The 19,269-nt window shown below is 43.2% G+C and overlaps 1 protein-coding gene across 1 annotated transcript in view; it reads right to left on the reverse strand.

The window, feature by feature from the left end:
- Nucleotides 1–2,306: 2,306 nt before the first annotated feature.
- The window catches only part of PAH (phenylalanine hydroxylase), a 41,308-nt gene continuing 24,345 nt past the window's right edge, over nt 2,307–19,269 (reverse strand). Inside the window, exons 6-14 of the mRNA XM_074871868.1 lie at nt 17,578–17,645; nt 14,593–14,789; nt 14,088–14,223; nt 12,718–12,787; nt 10,980–11,036; nt 9,875–9,970; nt 9,409–9,542; nt 6,307–6,422; nt 2,307–5,717 (exon numbers count right to left, since the gene is read on the reverse strand). Of these exons, the coding sequence (XP_074727969.1) occupies nt 5,674–5,717; nt 6,307–6,422; nt 9,409–9,542; nt 9,875–9,970; nt 10,980–11,036; nt 12,718–12,787; nt 14,088–14,223; nt 14,593–14,789; nt 17,578–17,645 (918 nt within the window). The 3' untranslated portion in view covers nt 2,307–5,673. The remainder of the gene's footprint in view (nt 5,718–6,306; nt 6,423–9,408; nt 9,543–9,874; nt 9,971–10,979; nt 11,037–12,717; nt 12,788–14,087; nt 14,224–14,592; nt 14,790–17,577; nt 17,646–19,269) is intronic.

Here is a 19,269-nt window from a genome sequence, read left to right on the forward strand (position 1 = left end):
TGGGAGACAAGGGAGTGGATTGCAATTGCCAGGTGTTGAGTGGAAACTGCCTGAGGATGTGAGTGCTTCTCCCAGAGCAATGGCCAGGGGATGTGGTGGGAGTGGAGATGCAGTGCGTCTATGCGGGTGGTGAGATCAGAGCTGCCAGACAGCAGTGAAGCAAGCCGGTTTCTACTGTGTTCGGTGTAGGAACATTTATGTTGGCCATGCCAGACACATCAAGGGAAACCGCCTGCGTAGGATATGCGCAAGAGCACAAGATAACCCTCCTCCTCTGAGTAACTTCAAAGTGCAGCCCTCCTGCTCTGTTTGAAGGTGTCTGCAAGCTGTTCAACCCTGGAGATGGGCTCCTTTGTGGGAAGGCAATTAGCCTGAACCCCATTTACATCTCCCAGTCTGGGTTGCCCTGCACAATGCCCTTCCTCCCCACCCTTTCTTACCTCACTGGGGCCCTCTCTGCATTGACCATGCCCCCAGGGAACCAAAGGGGTCTTCCCCCAAACCCTATCCAGAGACCTGATCCAGAGTCAAAGTTCATTGACTGCTTCTGAGCTTTTACTGCCCACAGGATCTGACCGAGCTAAGTGCTGCCCCCAGGCTAAATTCCTCTGCTGGAACTTGTTTCTGTCATGAATTTATTTCCAGTGAAGTAGACTCCCAAAAAACCTGAGTCACACCTTTCTCACCTCTGGCAGAGCAAGTTCAAGGGGGATTCAGCTCTGGTCCTGCCAGAGCATGGCATCCCTTGACATCCACCGACATGTTCCAGCTACAGTGTGCTGGAGCCCCTGTGAAGTCATCCTGCAGGCTCACAGAGAAGATCACCTCTCCGTCCTCCCTTTGCAGATGGAGCCATCTCTGATGCACCCTTTAGCTGATCCTGCCTGGGTCACAAACCCCAGTGACATATTGCTCTTGTCTCCTCCCTGGCCGGAGAAGATAAAGACAGCACAAACAAATTTTTTTCTCCAGAGACCATGACAACACCCTGTTTCCCCTCGGCCCAAGACTGGGAAGGTCTCGCTTTCCCCCTCTATTGCCTGGCGGAGACAGACAAACCCCGGGTGAATTTTGGATCACGGTGCCCAGGAGGCAGGTCTCAGCGTCCTGAGGAGCACGGGCGCACCCAGACCTCGGGCGCTGGGGGCTTTGCCGGGGGCGGCGAGCGCTGGCCCGGGAGGGGCCGCCCCGGCCGGGCCCGGCGCCGCCCGCGGGCAGGGCAGGGCGGGCCGCTGTCCGCGGTGCTGAACCCGGCCCCCTCCGCGCCGCGGGACCCTCCGCTCCGCGGGCGGCCGCGGGCCCCCCACCCCCGCCCAGGGGGCTCCGGGAGGGCAAGGGGGCACTTCAGAGGCAGCTGAACTGCAGCTGAAAACGGAACGGGGCGGAGGAGAAGAAGTGGGATTTAAGGGGGGAAAAGGCTCTTCCCACTCCCACCTTCCCTCAGCAGTGGCGGCAAGGCTGGGCGCAGGAGAATAAACCGAGCTGGGTCTGACTATCTGAGTCCAAACTGGGCCTCTCCCATGAAGGGTGGGTGCATGCATCCCCACATCCAGGCCACAGGCATGGCACAAACAACAAATGGCACAAGGTCTCCTAGTCCAGCTACATGTGGACATGTAGGTGAAAGCCTAAGGGTTCAAGATGCATGATTAAGGCACTGGTCACAAATACTGGCAGAGCAGGGACGTCAGGGCCCTATGGCTGTCTTTATGCTCTAGTGTCAGAGTCCCATCTCTATACATTTGTACATGGTTCTGTGTATAAACTGAGGTTTCGCTATAGAGCCAGATTGGACTCACCAGCCAGTGTGATAGTTGGAGCAGCATAGGCAGAGCTTACAGCACAGCTTTGCAGCCCACTGCAGAACCAGCACAGAGAGCCCTGGTTCTCAAGGTGGTGAAATATCCTTGCCCAGCCAGTGGGCACTCCAATAACACCTTTAATCCATGGACAAGCCCAGGAAGGCCTCTGCTGAGACATCCCAGAGTCCTGCTTTCAGCACTTTTTGGAACCTCTAGCAGTGCAGAAGCAGAGGTCTCAGGCTGGGTGCTGCAGTTTAAAGGTCTATCCAAGGACCGGAGCACATTGTGTTATCCTTTCCCAAGGGGACAGGCAGCTTCTCCTTGCAGAAGGTGGGACTCTCCTACCCCAAGAGTAGAAACCCTGTCTCATGCAGCTCCCAGGGATGGGTGTTTTAAAAGGCTGTGGCTAATCACCACAAACAAAACAACCTGCCTGTTTTTGATCTGTTACCATCACAGATATCTCCACCCTGTATGAGCACACTGCAATTCATCTGAGATGGATACGGCATTAATATTTCTGTTTATTTAGGTTATTTTAAATGGTTACATTTGAACATCAAAAAAGTCTTCTCTGCCAACTGCCAGCATGGTTTGAAGCAGTAAATATACAGATTTTAAAAGAATGCATTCCTGTGGATTCTCCCTGTGCTTAATAATTCTCTTTCAATAATTTCTGCATCCTTTGGGGAATAAAGTGTCCCTTCTCCGAGTCTGCTGTCAGATCTAGGCATCTTAAGACACTCAGAGGAGACCACCTCCCTGTGTAAACTGTGCTGGGAAGCCCTCCTTCCATCACCATCACTGACCTTGGCCAAGGTCACTGAAAAGGAAAAGGGCCTCATGAAAGGGCTTCTCTGATACCTGAAACAGAGCTGGAAATAAGGACATTAAGAAATGTGATCATAGTGGGATAGAAGAGAGGAAGATTACTTAAAAGATAAACTTGGGATAGGTTAGTCAGAGTAGCATACAAAGATGTACAAAGTATGCAAAGGTAGGACAGTCAAAGCTTTGCTCTATTTCTAGGTAATTACACACAGCAAGAGATTTTTTTTAACATTAGTTTCATGAACTTTTCTGGATGAGTTGTAGTCAACCAGTGCAAGACAGCCTTTTTTTGAGTTGGAGCACACCTCAAATGGGCATTCTCCCCTAGCTGGGTATTTAATTCTGATTGACCTGTGTGGTTACCTTACAGAGAGGAGTTACACTAGACAGAAGGCAAAAAGCATTTTGCTACACAACTTTAGTTTTCTTTAAGTATGGAAATAAGAAGTACTATTTAAAATGCAACTTATTTGTACTATTTAAAGCACATATGCACAAGCTAATTTGTTCTGCAAGAAAATCTGCTTTCAGTATATTCCCTCTGCTTTTAAAATAGTGAGCATTGAACTTTGTCTCATCTATCAGTCTTGCTGAACAGCTATGTTATGCTGCTTTGGCTGGAGTTATTGCTCATTTAAACCTGCATTAAGGGACACAGAATCAGACATGTGGCATCAATACTCTTTGACCATTCCACTTGCACATAAAAGAAAACCATGAATCCTGGGTTCTCAATATCACTATAGATTTACTGCTGTTGTCACTCATAACAACAGCCAGAAGCAGAGGAGCTTGGAAAGCTGTCTGAGGATTAGTCTGAAAGACTTCACCCTTGGGATGAAATTGTCTCTTTGTGCTACACAGTTACTTTATGGGTCCTATTATATTAAGAGAGAAAAATATGGGCTACTTTCACACTGAAAATACATGCCAAGCGGGATTGAAAGATCTACGCAGACATTGTCATGAGAAAAAAAAAAAAAAAAAAAAAAAAAAGGAAGAAAAAAGATACAGAGATAAAAAAGCTTACTTCAAAGCACCAAAATGATACCATTTTGCATAAGTATATGTCTATTGAAAAGGGTTCCAGCTGGTATCCTTAGATTAATGTTATTACCCACCATAAATATAATGGAAACAGCTGTACTTTCTATCTTCCTAAAGGATGATGTTACATTAAAGCTCCATTGATTTTCAAACTATAAATATAAGAGTAGATAGTAGGTATGAGACTCATGAACTTTCAAATCCCTCTCCATCTTTGGATCTTCTAACAGAAATGTGACTCCTGAATCATGTTAGTATCATGATGCATAATTATTTCAAACTGGAAATACTGTTCTGGTTTGCTTTGCTCCATTCTGTTCCAATGTACAAGCGCTGATCTCCTTCTTCCTTCAACTAGGCAGCTACAGGGAGGCATTATACAATGTGGACCAGTCCAGAAGGGCATTTAGCTGATTTGAGTGAAAGTTATTGGATAAAATACAGAAATAACTTCCTGAACAGCAAAGCTCTTCTCTCTCCGTGGCTCAGCCATTGGGTTAAGCTGGAATCACCCTTGCTTCCATTTGCTGTCTCAGTTGAGCTATACTCCAGGAAGAATAAAACTGCTTTCACCAAAAAAAGGGAGATTAAGGTTCAAGTGGGAGAAGGAAGGAGTCTCTAAAAAGTATCATGATTTAGGAGCTGTCTTGTAAGACATCATGTTTGGGTTTGAATGCACTCAGACTGGGACACAGCTAACGCAGGTCTTCCACAGCTTTGGTGGGGGGGTCTAGCCACAGGTACAGTGAGTTAGGAGTTGGAAGACTCTGATGTCTTCAACTGCATTTTAAGAACCACTTCCTCATTTCCAAGGTGCTGGTATCCACCTTCTGGACTGTGAGTCCAGAAAGTTAGGAAACACCTTGTAGCAGTGCTGAATAAAACACTCTCAGAGAAGGACACACAAAACACAAGGTAGCCTTCACACATGAGCCTTCCACAGTGAGTAGGTGTGGAGCTATTGAGAGAGGTGTCCCTTTTCCATAAGCTGTCAGGTCCTCAATCAGCTCTGAATCCATGGCATTACACAACATCACAGACAGCACAGCTCTGAGACTGGACTAATAAGGCCTTGATGCCCTGCTAAAACATCTGCATGGCTTCTTGTTTGCACAAATCATTGACAAACTGACCTCACATCCAACTGCAAAAAGTCACACGGACTTGCCTTTAGGTAACTCTCCTCTGAAGGGGCTTTTTTGTGGGTACTGTACTGAGGCAGAGACTCCATGATCTGGATAAGCAGTCTCAGTGCCTTGCTGAGGGACTCTGCAACCCAATGACATATCACAACATACAGCGTTCTTGACTCACACAAACCTTTTTGGGATCAGTGCTTGTGCAAATACAGTGTATTTATACATGGTGATCAATCTTTGTTAATGAGGCTGCAGCATACTTGCTGTCCTTTCTGCTAATAGCAGCATCACATTTTTAGGAAAAAAAATAGTATTTCAGGATAGAGGTGCTTGTGTGTAAAAGTAGAGGTACAGAGGGCCAAACAGTATATGTATACCCCCTGAAAGGTGTAGAGTTTGGGACTCCATGGGAACCTTACACAAATGTGTGGGACCGAGGGGAGAATGACTGTGGGAGAAAGCAAGGTGGATTAGTCTGTTAGTCATTGATATCCTGTCCCTGGGCCCAGGGTGGTAATGCAACCTCACAGCTGCAGCAGAATATAGCACTGCATGGCAGAGATCTCCTTCTGCTAACCTTGGGCACAAGAGTTATGGAGGCTTTCCCCAGATTCCCAGAACTAAGGTCATATTTATGCATTAGTGAGAGAAAATGGATTAGTGTCTGAAGGCCAAAAGAGTCAAGGGTCACCTGCAGATGTCTATTTCTCTCCTAATCTATAGTAATTAAGATATATAACATATGCATTCATGCAGTACACAGGAAGATAATAGACTGAGGCTAGTTGAAGACTGGTATTTGCACATGGCAGCTTCTATTCAGTAGCCAGTGATTAGCAAGTTACAGCAAATCTTCATTTTATCTTCTGGAGGGCATTGCAAAGGATCCCCATCTCACCTGCAAAGGAAACAATCAGAGAAGTTAATTCTACATCTAGCTCATGTCTAACACTCCTGTATGTATTCACGCTTTATATTCATGCCCTGAAAGAATAAGGTGAGCAAAGAAGTGCTGGATTGGACACGTTTATTAGGGTCTTACTGGAGTAACATCTGCAGAGTCAGCCATACAAGGATGGCTCACAGGATCAGGGGTGCTGGCTTTCAGCAGTGGTAGGGGGGGAAAGTCTCAGGAAGAAGGCTAGAATGGCAAAAGGAAATGTAATTAAAGTCAAGCTTTTCCTTTTCTTCCTTACTGAGAACAGCTAGAGCCACACATCAGAATCCATCACAAGGCCTTCTGGCCTTTCCTAGCACCTCCACTAAAACTAGGTATTTCAGAGGTAGCAAACTCCAGTCAAGTGGAAATGCTATTTTCAAACTTGACTAGAATTAAGAAGCAGTTTTTGCACCAGAAAGGAGATGTGTACTGCTTTATCTTTGTCAGGCTCAGCGCATTAAATGCAACCAGATGAAATCTGCTTTGTGGTTGATATTTCTGATCCAAGTTTTAAGGAATTCAAGGTAACAAATCTGTAGTTCCTTACTATTGATAGTGTCAGCTAAGTTCTTCAGTTGCTTTGCATTGTCCAAGACTTCAATCCTCTGGGTGTAGGGGTTGTACCGAACAGAGAAAGGACGAGGGATTGTTTGAGCAAATTTCCTGAGGCAAAAATACAAACACACATACAAACTTGAAAAGATCCTTTTTTCAGTAACTCACTCTTTTCTTAGTGTGTGCATTTGTTGGTGAGGGGAATAAGAAAATCTACAAGAGGAAATAACTGAAATTCCTGCCAAGTAATCTGAGACCTACAGCATTCTGTAACATGCTTGAAGCTGCATTTGTCCTTACCACCTTTGTTTTTTTCTGAACAGGACTAATTATGCTATTGGCATGGCAACACCGCTCCTGGTATAGGTCAACTATGTAGCTATTGGGATTTGCCAAACTTCAAAACCTCATTTTCCTTTCAGTAGTGCAAAATATAGGAATTCTGATCCAAGTCTGCAATTTATGGAAAATAAAGTCAAGTACCTATGCCACCCTGGCATACCAAGGAACAAACAGAGTGTTAACTTCTGGCCTGGTTGGTAGTGGCTTCTAAATCATTGTAAAGATAGGAGATAGTCAGTGGAGTGAAGCAGCATTCTTGCCACCCCTTATTTGCAGCCTTCCCTTCTGCAAAATAGTTAATTCTGTGGCAGAAGCATTAAGGTTTTGGTATCTTGGGAAAACATTAATTTGCATAACCACAGAACTGTGGAAAGGAGGACTCTGAATGGGATGAGATGGTCAGAGCTATTGTTCCAGGCTCCTTGTAGACCCCAGCAGGATACTGGTTTATATATCTGCTTTGGATTACTGAAGTTATTGCTGAAAAAGGAAGGGAAGCACGCAGGAGTTGATTATGGAGCCCCACTATACAGACTGTGACTCAGCATGGTAAATCCCATATACCCAGAACAGTGGAATATGCTGGATGCCACCTCCACATTGCTCCCTCAGTTTAGTCCTAATTATTATCAGCTAAGGCCATTGTCTCAAATCGAGTTCAGTGTGAGCATGCCATAAGGTGGGACAGTGGAAAAAATTATGTTGGCTATGATGAAAATGCTTAGTGGCATCAGTCCAGTTTTGGTAAGAGGAGAGATCCACATTAGAAGACAGTCTTCCTAAATCTCAGCTGAAGGTAAGATCTTAGGAGATGAGTGCCTTAAGCTGAAATATTTTAGGTCAACCTCAGAATAATTTTTAAGGGAGATTTTCTAGTGCACACAAATACACATGTCCAGGTGCAAGCCATGAACACAGGCACTGGACCAACACCCAGACGTTTATTTCAGTTTAACCACTTTTCCAATTTGGTCATTGAAACAAATAAAAGAAGCTCCAAGATAGTTTGTATAGAGTAAGACAGCATCTTCCACTTTCTCAAGGAACTTGCTGCTCAGTTAGAGAAGTATACAGAGAAGATAGAAACTGTGTGCAGGATATTAGTAACACAAACCAGAAGAGAAGGCCATCTTTCTCAGGTGTTAGCCCAGAGAAAAGGCCAGAAGGAGATGCTGCAGGCTTATGATGACTGAGGAAGCAGCAGGGGAGGTAGCTAGGAAGATCTTGGAGCTGGGGAGCCTGGGACTGCAGAATATCTTGGGTGTCAGTATGTGTTTATCTGTGAATCAGGGAGAGAGAGAGAAGAGACTGCAGGTCTGAGACAAGTCCCTGTGTGGCATCTCTAAATGAAAAATTTGTTGAGCGTGAACCAAGGCTAACCCCCAGTGGCTTGGCTAACATCCAGAAATATGGTGGTGGTTTTTTTAAACAGAAATAGAAATATTGTTGTGAGGTGGAACCCAAGCTGAACCCCAAACACAGTCTGAGCCATTCCTGTTTCAAGAACCAGAACTGAACTTGGACCATTATTTCAAAGTCTTGTTGAACTGGAACTGAATCTGTATTTGAGTCACAGATGACTGAAAGATTTACTGTGTACCCCTGTAGTCTTGTAAACACACTGCTGGTAACAAGCTTGAGGCTCTGTATTAAGCTAACCACACAGGCCTCAGGATTGGGGTTATTAGTCTTGCTTGGAGTTTTGTTTAGCTGTAATAACAATTGTCTAATGACCATGTAACTATTACCTAATTTGTTTTAGCTTTGCTTAATTCTGAATAATTGTGTGCTATAATGCCCGTCGTTAATAATTTTTATATAGGCAGGAAAAGCAAGTAGTTACGCTGTACATAGCGAACTAAGTCTGACCCTAAAGTAATGCAGCATAAAGGAGTACCAGCATGGACTGATAACAGAGGTCTTAAAGGCGTGAGCATAGGATGATGCTGGTGGTCCCTAGGCTATCAATATCTCCCCGCTGATCAAATATTCACAGTAAAGCAAACTTAGGAGCTGAGAAAAAAAGAGTTTTAGAGGAAACAAAAGGGACAAAGAAAAGATATTTAATATAAATAGTAAAGTCAGAAGTAACACAGATTTGCAGACCAATGTAGGAAGAGCAAGATGTAAAACACATTAGGAAACATAAAAATGGCCCTGAGGAAACCTGGGCCTTAGGAGGAAGAAAGAAAACATCAACACCATCCACCTCCTCACAAAAGAGAGAAAGAAACTCCATTCATTAACATCACAGCCCTGCTCTGAAGACCTCAGGATGCAGATTACTTGACTACTGCACCCCCCACCACCAGACTGAAACTGTTGATTTAAGACACAAAAGAATCTGTAACTTCAGAGGAAAAGGAGTAGATATAGGAAAAATTTTTGTACAAGAATTTTTAACTATAGTTAAAACAAGAGACTTGCTTTGTACTGGTTAGCTAGCTTTGACCCTAGTGTTAATATCATTGCAATTGGACTAATAATTATTTTTTTGTTGCATTTTGGTTATACAGATGAAACACTTGACTAGACTAATCACAAATTCTTGGCTTCATGTATAAGGTATGTTCCCCTTATTGACCATCACAAGATTTTAAGTGTAACAACTGCTTAGTCTCTTTAAGCATTGCACAATTTTTTCTAGTGCCTCTCAAAACATTACTGTCAACCCAAGACCTCTTATGGCAATGGGATCCACTGTATTGGCAATGGACAAGAAATTGGGTTTTCTGTGAAATGACTGGATTACCTTAGCTTTTCTTTTGCATCTTTAAAACTTTCAGCAACATAATAAACAGGCTGGAACTCAGTAACAGGGTACTTCTGCACAGCAGTCTTCTCCAGGACAAGAGGCTGAATCTCAGGTTTACTTGATAAACAATACTATGAGCAAAAAATGTAAGAAATTTATTTCAGTTAAAAAGTGCTTGAATTTGCTGTGAAAGAAATATAACGCTACTGAATGCAACCCAGTTTCAGACAGGAAAGAGTTGCTCCTGTGGAATACAATGACAATGTCACTTACTCGGAAAGAGGAGGTATGAGTCCCCTGTGTGTGTATACACTGACACATTTATTAGAGCTCCTCAATGAAGTATGACATTTCATGCTACTTCTATGAATAAAGTACGAAGCAAAATAAGGATCTGAAGACATTCAGAAGATAAATTTGAGCTATTATAAACATCTTTGAAATGTTGTTTTATAGGACACACCTGCAGCTCCCCAAATGAAGACAGCAGCCCCGCACCATATGCCTTGAGTGAATCACCTTCTTTACATAGTCCAAACTCCACCGTAAACCAATAAACCTGGCAAGAAAAGTAGACAGAAGCATATGGTTCCTTGATCAAAAAGAGTAGGTGCACATTATTGATTTGGATACATTTGGAGTTTACATTTCTGTTTAAAATGTTGTCATGTGTCAAATATCAACTGTATAGATACAATGTCCTCACAGACTGAAATTCTTCTCCTGGAAGGACACAGTGCTAGACTCAGTGTGCCTGCAAATCAGTTCAGTTCCCTGACAAACACAGTTGTGTTTTACTGTGCTTACATTTGTCAGCAGAGCAGAGACAATGAAACTATAGCAATAAAATTTCATTTTGGCTGGCCAACCCAGCCGAAGTTTGAACCTTAGTTGATAGAAGTTTGTGTCCTGCTTCACACAGAGGGCGTCTAGCTGCAGCAGCAGGAGAGCGAATGGGCTGTTAGTGCAATATTGAAGGAAGATGGTGTGTGGCCTAACCTGATTTCTTGGTCTGTCATTCTGAAGGGACTCCTGCTCTGGCTCAGAGAACTACCTCATCTATCAGAAGCAGCAAAGATGGTGCAATGCTTTGCCCAGGTGAGTTGATGCTCAGGACACTAATCTCATAGGGGTATCTTTGTTTTTGTTTGAAGTTTGCAACTCAGAAGTCTCAGAGTAGGATTCAGCTGAGCCACATGGACTGCAGAGGACATTATCTGCCTGACAGGGTGGAAGAGAAGAGACACTTGCAGGTAGAACAGCTACTGAAGCTGCTTCCTGAAATTTCCTGTGGGGATGTAGTAACATGTAATCTCTTCTTGCTCAATATGTTTGTGCTGGAGGAAATCTTGTCTGGGCTTCTGTGTTTAATCACAACTGTCACTTTGAATAAGGGGTGCCAAAGCTATTTTCCTTTAATGCAACTGTTTCAGGGTGGGGTTTTCCAACCATGAACTTCAGTCTGTTCCCATTCAACTCTATGGGAGTTCTATCAGTGACTTCAGTGGCAGCAGAATTAAGACAACACAGGGCGCTTTGGAAAACTGAGCCCTCATTTATTAAATTACCGTAGCAAGTTTCTCGATGAAATCATCCGGAGCTCCCAGAGATGCCAGTCCAATTTCCTGTAACAATAAACCATTATTCTTCAAGCTGTTTATTGCAAACATTCTTCCTGTCTCTTCTTATGTAATTTTTCGCATTTTAAATGTTACCATCGCTTACTACCACACACAAATGTTTACAGAACATGTTCCTATCGTGCAACATCAATTTTAAACCAGAAATCTCTCCAGAAATGAACAAAGGGTCTTGTCCAAATGTCATTTACAAGGCATGATCCTTTGTGCCTGTTACAAAGCCCATTGAGGTCAAATAAAATTTTCCTCTCTATTTGACAGGCTTTTGGTCAAGTCTACAATACACATCTGAGAGAATGATACGGTCAAAAGGAGGTAAATCAATCACACCCACACATCTCAAATATTCCTCTTTGTTTTGATGGGCCCTGATTGCAGTAGTTTTCCTGGAGCCTTGAATGAGTTATATTTTTTGAATGACAGGGCACGATTTGAAAGAGCTTATTCATACCTTGGGAGCTAATGGAGACTTTCCCAAAGGCATGCAATAGCTGGATTCAGAGGACAACCACACAAGACTGTATATAACCAGGTTCCTTTCGCAGTTTGCTCCAGTGAGGACTGCACAGTAGAAAAATCAGAGCACCCCACACACACGTACCAAAAGCATGGAAGCAGCCATGACCATGTCAAATCCTAATAAGCCAAGGTGCAGTAGGGCTTATCTTGAAGGAAACCCCAGTTCTCTGAAAGGGCAGAGCCTGAAGGCAATACTGAGTGGTTACAAACTACATCAGGCTGACTTTCATCTTTTGAGCAGGATGTTACATCAAGTCCATTTCCTTCCTTCCTTCCTTCCTTCCTTCCTTCCTTCCTTCCTTCCTTCCTTCCTTCCTTCCTTCCTTCCTTCCTTCCTTCCTTCCTTCCTTCCTTCCTTCCTTCCTTCCATCATTCTTTCTGTCTCTCTTTTTCTTTCCCTTCTTGTCTTTATTTTTCTTTCTTTTCTTTTTTCCCTTTTTTCCTTTTTTGCTTCTTGTCTGTTCTTTCTTTCTTTCTTTCTTTCTTTCTTTCTTTCTTTCTTTCTTTCTTTCTTTCTTTCTTTCTTTCTTTCTTTCTTTCTTTCTTTCTTTCTTTCTTTCTTTCTTTCTTTCTTTCTTTCTGACTTTTCTGTCTTTGTGTCTTTCCATGTTTTCTGGTAAGATGCAGCCAAAAGTTTACTCCTTCACTGAGGTTTGGCTTCTTTTCAGAGACGTTAACACTACTAAAGAGAAAGCTCCTCTCCAGCCTTCTCCCATGCTTGCAGCTGGGACAGTTCCTCACTTTACTCAGCCTCCTCTGTGGCTTCAATAGAAAACAAAAAAAATCTCCACTTTCCCTAACATTTGGACTGCATGGTCGGGCAATAATTCATCTGACTCATGAGCCATTTAATTTAGCTCAGAAGGATCAACATCTTCAAAAAGGTTTTTAGATGATGGCTTTGAAAAGGGTTTGCCTGTAAAAAAACAACTCACACAAGACAGACATTTGGAGTTTGAGTGTATGAGTTCACCTAAGTGATTTGTGTCAAGATTTCAAGCAACAAATAAATCAGCCTCAGCCACTCTTAAACAGTATGCTTAAAGGTGAATCCACCCCACCCCTCATAGCTCTTGGTTCATCCTCTGAATTACTTAGTCTCTGGTGTGTTCAATTATATAAATAGTATAACCACTGAGTAACTTACCTGGGAAAACTGAGCAAAACTGGGATCAGCAAAAAGAGGCACATGTCCTAGCAGCTCATGGCAAATATCACTGCAGGAAAACATGACATCTGAATAACTTTAATTCAGGAAAAGTCCAGCAATGCTGGATGAATGCCATAGAGTCAGCACATGGTCAAGAGTGCAGTGCATCTGCTCCTGCCAGCAAATAATGCTCAAGTCTCACAGGAAAATATTTTGCTCTAAAATTATTCTTGTGATGGAAACTCTTGCACACTCCAGAGTTTTCAGTGCTTTTACCATCATACATCCCTCAGAGGAAGGCTGATATATTATTTGTTTTTCCTTATGGAAGAAAACCATCCATTCAACTGTCTGCCCCACTCAGGAAGGCCAGAAAGAAATCACCCCACCAAAGAGAACATGGACTTTTCAGTCTCAAGGACAAGAAACCTCTTTAGATGAAGTTCAGGCTACTACAACAATTCACCATGGTGTCAACATATAACTCAGATCTCAACTCTAGTCCCTGTTCATGTCCGCAGCCTCCCAGTGTGAGGTGGAAGCTTGCCCTTCCTCAGGTAGGATTATTTTCATCACAAGCTGAAGTTGGCAGCTGGACAGGCATGTTTGGGAAAGAACTCACCTAGGGACTGCTAGATTTTTCAAAGACAGAGAAGTGATTTGTTAAGATGGAAAGGGGAGAAGAATAAGATGGTCCCAGGAGGGCCAGGTCTGTGGAAGACATTTCAGTCTGGCTTTGTGCAAGATGAGAATGGGGTGAGCAGGGAGGAAAATCAGAATAATGAGGGGTAGAAAAATGGAGGGGAAAAGGAGGATGTGGGAAGAAGTAAGACCAAAAAAATGGTATGGGAGAAGAAGAAGAATTGCAAAAATATAAAGTAGAGGAAGAAAACTGTTTTGAAAACAAGTGGAAAACCACATTGGACAGGGACAGAGAGAAACATTACAGCATAAAACTGAAACAGAGAAGGGATCAATGATCTGGTCTTCCTCTATCTTGCTGCCAGAAGCTTGCTTGAAACATGTTGAGTCATTGCTGCACTAAATTTCACACCACTGTTTGGGTGCTAATAGCTAAGCTAAATGCCTTTGTACACTGCTCTCTCATGTCCCAGCCACCATGCAAGCATGCCTTCAGTAGCAAAACTGTCTCATCTGTCCCATAAGAACTTGCAGAAGAGGATGCAGCTTGTTAAAAAGACTAGAAATCTTCTGAAAGAGTTTTCAGAAGAGAGCAGTCGCTTGGCTGCTCTTCATTAGCTCTGTTCCCAGGAGTGCTTCAGAATCCCACATGGTTATTATCAGTTGGGCTGACCCTGCTGTTAGTCTGCTGCAACTTTACACATTTTCTGTGCCAGAGTACTTACGGCTCTGGTGTGTACATTGGTTTGGATGCATGGCGAATATACTGCGTAGAGTGGAATACTCGGAACGCCAGCCCAGCCAAGAAATCCCGAGAGGAGAGCAAGCCTGCAACAGGACGCAGGCGAAATCCAGTGCAGGCTGAAGGGACAAAAAAATGGCATCTTAAAAACAGCTAGTATGTTTGATTTATCCTTATCCAGACTCCTCACAGTGGAAAAAGGTTGTTAACTGATTTCTTTGTTCTTCTTATGTTAAACAGAGTTTAACTGTGAAAGAGGAGGGAATTTTCTACCCATGCATACCACCATCACCGTATCTGAGCATCTGTACTATTGTACCTCTGAAAGTTTTAGAGAGGGACCTGGGACACAGGCTAAGTGATGTGCCCAAGTACCATGGGGAGCCTGTGATAAAGCAGGGACTGCTTTTCCATCTCTGGAAGCACCACCCCCACTGAGAGCTGAAGTCTTTCATTTGATTTGGTTCTTTTATATGCTTCAAACTTACTCTGCAAAAATTTTGAAATATCTTCAAGCTGGGGAATGTTGTCCTCCTGGTAGCCACAGTACTTCTCCAGCAGAGGGAATACATGGTTGTGTTCATAACAAGCATGAGTTGGATAGAGACTCTTCAGCTCCCTGAAGACAGTGCCCCATGTTTTCTTTTCTTCTTCTGTGTAGATGACTCGAGGAATAGGTTGGCCACTGGAAAGAGAATGGACACCCTCCATAGGAGTGACAGAGAAAATGTCCCATGCCACCAGCACCATACTCAGGAGCTTTACATTGGCTGGCCGGGAGCACTGGTGCAGGAGGGGAGATGCCTTTGATCTGACATGCAGGTGCAAAAGAAGCCTCACTTGCTCCTAGGCACAGGCTGAAAAGGACTCTACTGACCTCATGAGATACTGGCCTTTGGACAACTCTTTGCATTATTGTGGTAAAAATAAATCAGTGCTCTTTTGTCTTATCAAAATGTTATTCTAAAAAATATTTGCTGCCTCTTGGTTTCAAGTTATTTTCTTTTCTAGATATGGAGCAGCTGTTGTATTTCTTGCTCTAATACACCATACATTAATTGTTTTGGTTACAACAGGGAAACCATCAGCTCCAGAAAACTCTGTTTGTTGAAGGGGCAGAGAAATTCTGATCTGTGCTTTATGTTGTAACAGATGCAGACTCCAGCCAGTTTGACTTTTTATAATTGTAATGAGTAATTTTGAGTCAAATCCCACCCTCAGGCCTCCATGTGCTTAGCTCATGTTGAAGCTAGCAGGAATTAGACAATCACAAGCAATGTACTTTGGCCTCCTGTGAATAGTCAATTCCTTAGCAATAATGATAGGGCCATAGGTGAATCCATCAGCTTTGAAAAATCAAAGGGTTTTAAGTAACTTAATAGGGTTAACATCACTGCTGGAATAATGCTGGAGCTTTCCAAGCCCCAGAGACCCATTGTTAAACTCCTGATGACACCCCACCATCTCCCACTCCCTCATTTTTTCCTTGAGCCTCAGGGCAGCTCCTCTGGAGCACCATCATTTTCTGTCTCTCTGTATCAGCCCTCCTTAATCTGTGGAGCTTTAAACAGCATGTTGAATTATGAGGATTGCTGCGGGATTGTTGTTCCTATAGCACTCCTAAGTAATCCTCGACCGCCTTCCAAGGCTACAGGGAAAAGCTATGGCTTAAAAACCTTTCAAATTTCAATTAAAAATATTTAGGGATCAACAGAGCCAGAAGCAAAGGAAAACAGAGGGAAGAGGCAAAATAAAGCAAAGAAAAGAGAAGTTAGGGAAATTAGGCATTCAACAAAAGCAATGGGTAAATGTATTGGGAAAGAAGGCAAAAGAGCAAAGGCAGAATAGAGAGGCAAACAACAGGAGGAAAAAGGACAAAATAGGTGCAAAAGAAGGGACACAGAAGAGGATGGAATTGATGCTGGGGAGAAGAGCACAAGACAAAACACCACAGACCCACCTCACCTTTGTAGCTGGGTAGCACCTTCACAAGCTAAGCACATTTGCCTTTTCAGATACTTCCCATGAAGCCAGATAACTTTGTTGCTCTCCTCCTGCCCAATTCTCTGCATCTCTGTCCCTTCATGCTAGAGACAACCCCTTGAGCTCTCCTTCCCATTGTAGACCCCGAAAGGCATGTCCACCAGGTGTAACACCCAGGGCAAAACCATGGATCCATCCAGGCCTTCCTGAATCAACACCCAAAGTCACAAAAAACACATGCTTCCTTACCACAGGTCCCAGAAGCCCAGACATGGGCTTTCACACCCTTTTTACTGCTCTGTTACCGAAAGACCTAATTGGAAAGTCCAAGAACTTTACATAAAAGGTGCTTTTGGGACACAGGTCCAGGTCTGTATAGACTCTGTTTCCAATGTGTCTGAGGATCTGGATAACCGACTAAATATTAATTAGTCAAATCTCGGAATATAATAGTTTCATCATCCTAAGATGGCTTCAGTTTGAATCTTGGGGGACGGGGTGGTTAACATGTTTTTTATCTCATTTCTAGGTAGGATTTGGTGAAAGCCTGCAAACTAGAGACCAGAATTTGCTATCCATTATGCAGGAAAGGTAAATCTTCTGTGGGATACCTATAAACAGGCATCACATTCATCCACATCTGGCCACAAAGTCTTATCCAAATATTCTAGTTACAAACTGGGCTCCTGACTTTTTTCACCTGACTTTTTGTCTCTCATTTTGTGATTAGATTATTAGCTTTTTGGCTCAGGGGCTATCTTTTCATCGCAGTCCTGTATAAAGTGGAGCCCTAAATGTACAACATATGTTACTTTATCCTTTGCAATCACAATTTTTACCAGTCTCAGCAAGAATCAGGCCCACTAGGACTGATATAGATGTGTGAGGGGCTCTGGGAACAGAATTTTATCTCTTCCAGATCTGATCACTGAAAGCAATCAAGCAAGCCTGTTCTAACTGAATTTATCATCTCCATTTATTTTTCTTGGGAAATGAGAGCCCAAATTGCAGACTGCAGCTGGGTCAGACATGATAAAAGTAGAGTATCAGGCGCTGGATTAGCATCAGAACCATAAGTTATTCATTATTTTAATAGTGTGTGCAGCTCCTGCTTTAATGTAAATGATAGGCACTCCTCCCCCAGCCTTGGTTTAATGGGAAGAATACCAGAAGCGGCTTTATTCAATGCTCAGGTCTTTGTAGTAGCAACGGAGTCTGCTGCTCAATTAGACAACAAAGCCAGGGAAGAGGGGTGTTGTGGGGAAAGAAGGGAGGCAACGTCCTCTTCTGAACGTGTGCCTGGAACAATTTAGTTTTGTTTTACTGCAATTTGGGGATAAATGCATGAACAGGAAGATTTAAACACATGGCAGAGAAAAGCCAACAGCAGGAGGATGCTTGTGGAGGAATAGGCTTTGCCATCAGGGTGAGAGCCTTAGGAGAGGGCAGGAGATGCAGGCTTGCTTTCTGTTAATGCACTGAGCACTCACTGTCTGTAGTTGTAGGCAATATCTGCAAACTCCTTCCTCCGGGCACGGTACACAGGATCTTTGAACCCCTAAAGAAAAACAGCGATGGTCAGTGGAAGGGCAGCTGGTGAACAGCCCTGAGCACCCTCGGGCATGGCTGGTCCAGTCCAAAAAGTGCAGGAGGGTGACTGGGGAAGCTGCCTCCGTCCTGCCTGGCTGCGCTCACACAGGGCACCACTCCTTCCCAGTCTGCAGGGCCACCAGAGCAGCCATTCAGTCACAGCCTCCCAGCAGGTCCTGCCCCCACAAGTCCTTTCTTTTTCTCATTTCCACTTGCTACAAAAAGAGGGAAACATGCTCCTTTACAGCACCAACAAGGTGCTCCCACAAGAGCAATACGCTGAATTAATGGCAGATAACCATGTCCTTCTGGTTTCTCATGAAGCTTGTTGCAGTCCCTGGCTGGGATGATCTAGAGGAGCAGAGTTAAAACACATTAGAAACATACTCATCAACTCAGTCAGACTTTTTAGGCGGATTTTCAGCATGAGCCACGCTTAAAGCTGCTCATTTTCAAACAGTTAGAAGAACAGTAGGCACTTACCAGGCCAAAAAGCCCTAATTGCACTACAAATTCAACCATTTCAAGGGATTTAATTACTACAGAGAGTGTCTAATAGGCCTTGTGGTTGGGAGCTTGACCTTTGCAGCTAATTACCAATAAAAATAGGGATAAGAAATATAATACCTAAACCTTCATCTAGGATAACCATTCTCCTATCCCAGTGTGCCTGCTATTTAGACTAAAAGTTCCTCAGGGCTAGGAGTGTCTTCACCAGCTAAAGTGGAGAAGCCTCCTTCCAAGCTAGGACACACTTCTTTAGGGCAAATAGCAACAACTGGACTGAGGGACTATGAAACACAACCAAGTACAGGAAACAGCTGAAGCAGGGTGGAGATCTAAGACTGTGAGTCAAAAAGAGGCAGAAAATGGCCTTAAAAATGAACTGTTGAAGATTAACCTGGCATAGAGGTATTTGTGATTAAGTCCCATATCACTTTACTAAAATCACAGGCTCCTTTAATTCCCTTTTCTTTCTGCACTCTGTATACTGTAACACCTATTTACCCCAGAAGCTGGGTTTCTTTTTAAGGCATAAACTGTTCACTAACTAATTCTAGGAACTGGAGCAGAGATGCTTCATTCCTTTTAATATCTTTTTTTTTGGTTTCTTTTTTCAAATACAATCTTGGTCTATTCCCGCATGACACACAAGGGGGCCATTGACTCACTGTATCTCCTTTCTTTCTGCCTTTCACATGACCACACTGAACATCATGAATCATTGTACATGATACATAACACATCTCGAATTAAGCAATAGGTAGTGAATGACTAATCACCCCATCTCAATTAAACTAATAGCAGCAATTTTTGTTGCGCTGCATGTAATTTATTTATAATCACCCTATCTCAATTAAACTAATAGCAGCAATTTCTGTTTCACTGCATGAAACTCAGCGTGTTTTGACAAATGAAAATAAGTTGTTGTTTGCTTGGAGAGGGAATAGAAGCAGAAAATATTCGTGTATCTGGAAGAGCTGAAAAACTGCTGAATAAATTTTTTTATCAGCTGTGCCAATGAACAAAACTTTCTGACCCTACGATTTAAATCACAAACTTTTTGAAACAAGGACCTTTCCTCTTGTTGT

This window comes from Strix uralensis, chromosome 5, assembly GCF_047716275.1.
Source record: "Strix uralensis isolate ZFMK-TIS-50842 chromosome 5, bStrUra1, whole genome shotgun sequence".
Taxonomy (NCBI): domain Eukaryota; kingdom Metazoa; phylum Chordata; class Aves; order Strigiformes; family Strigidae; genus Strix; species Strix uralensis.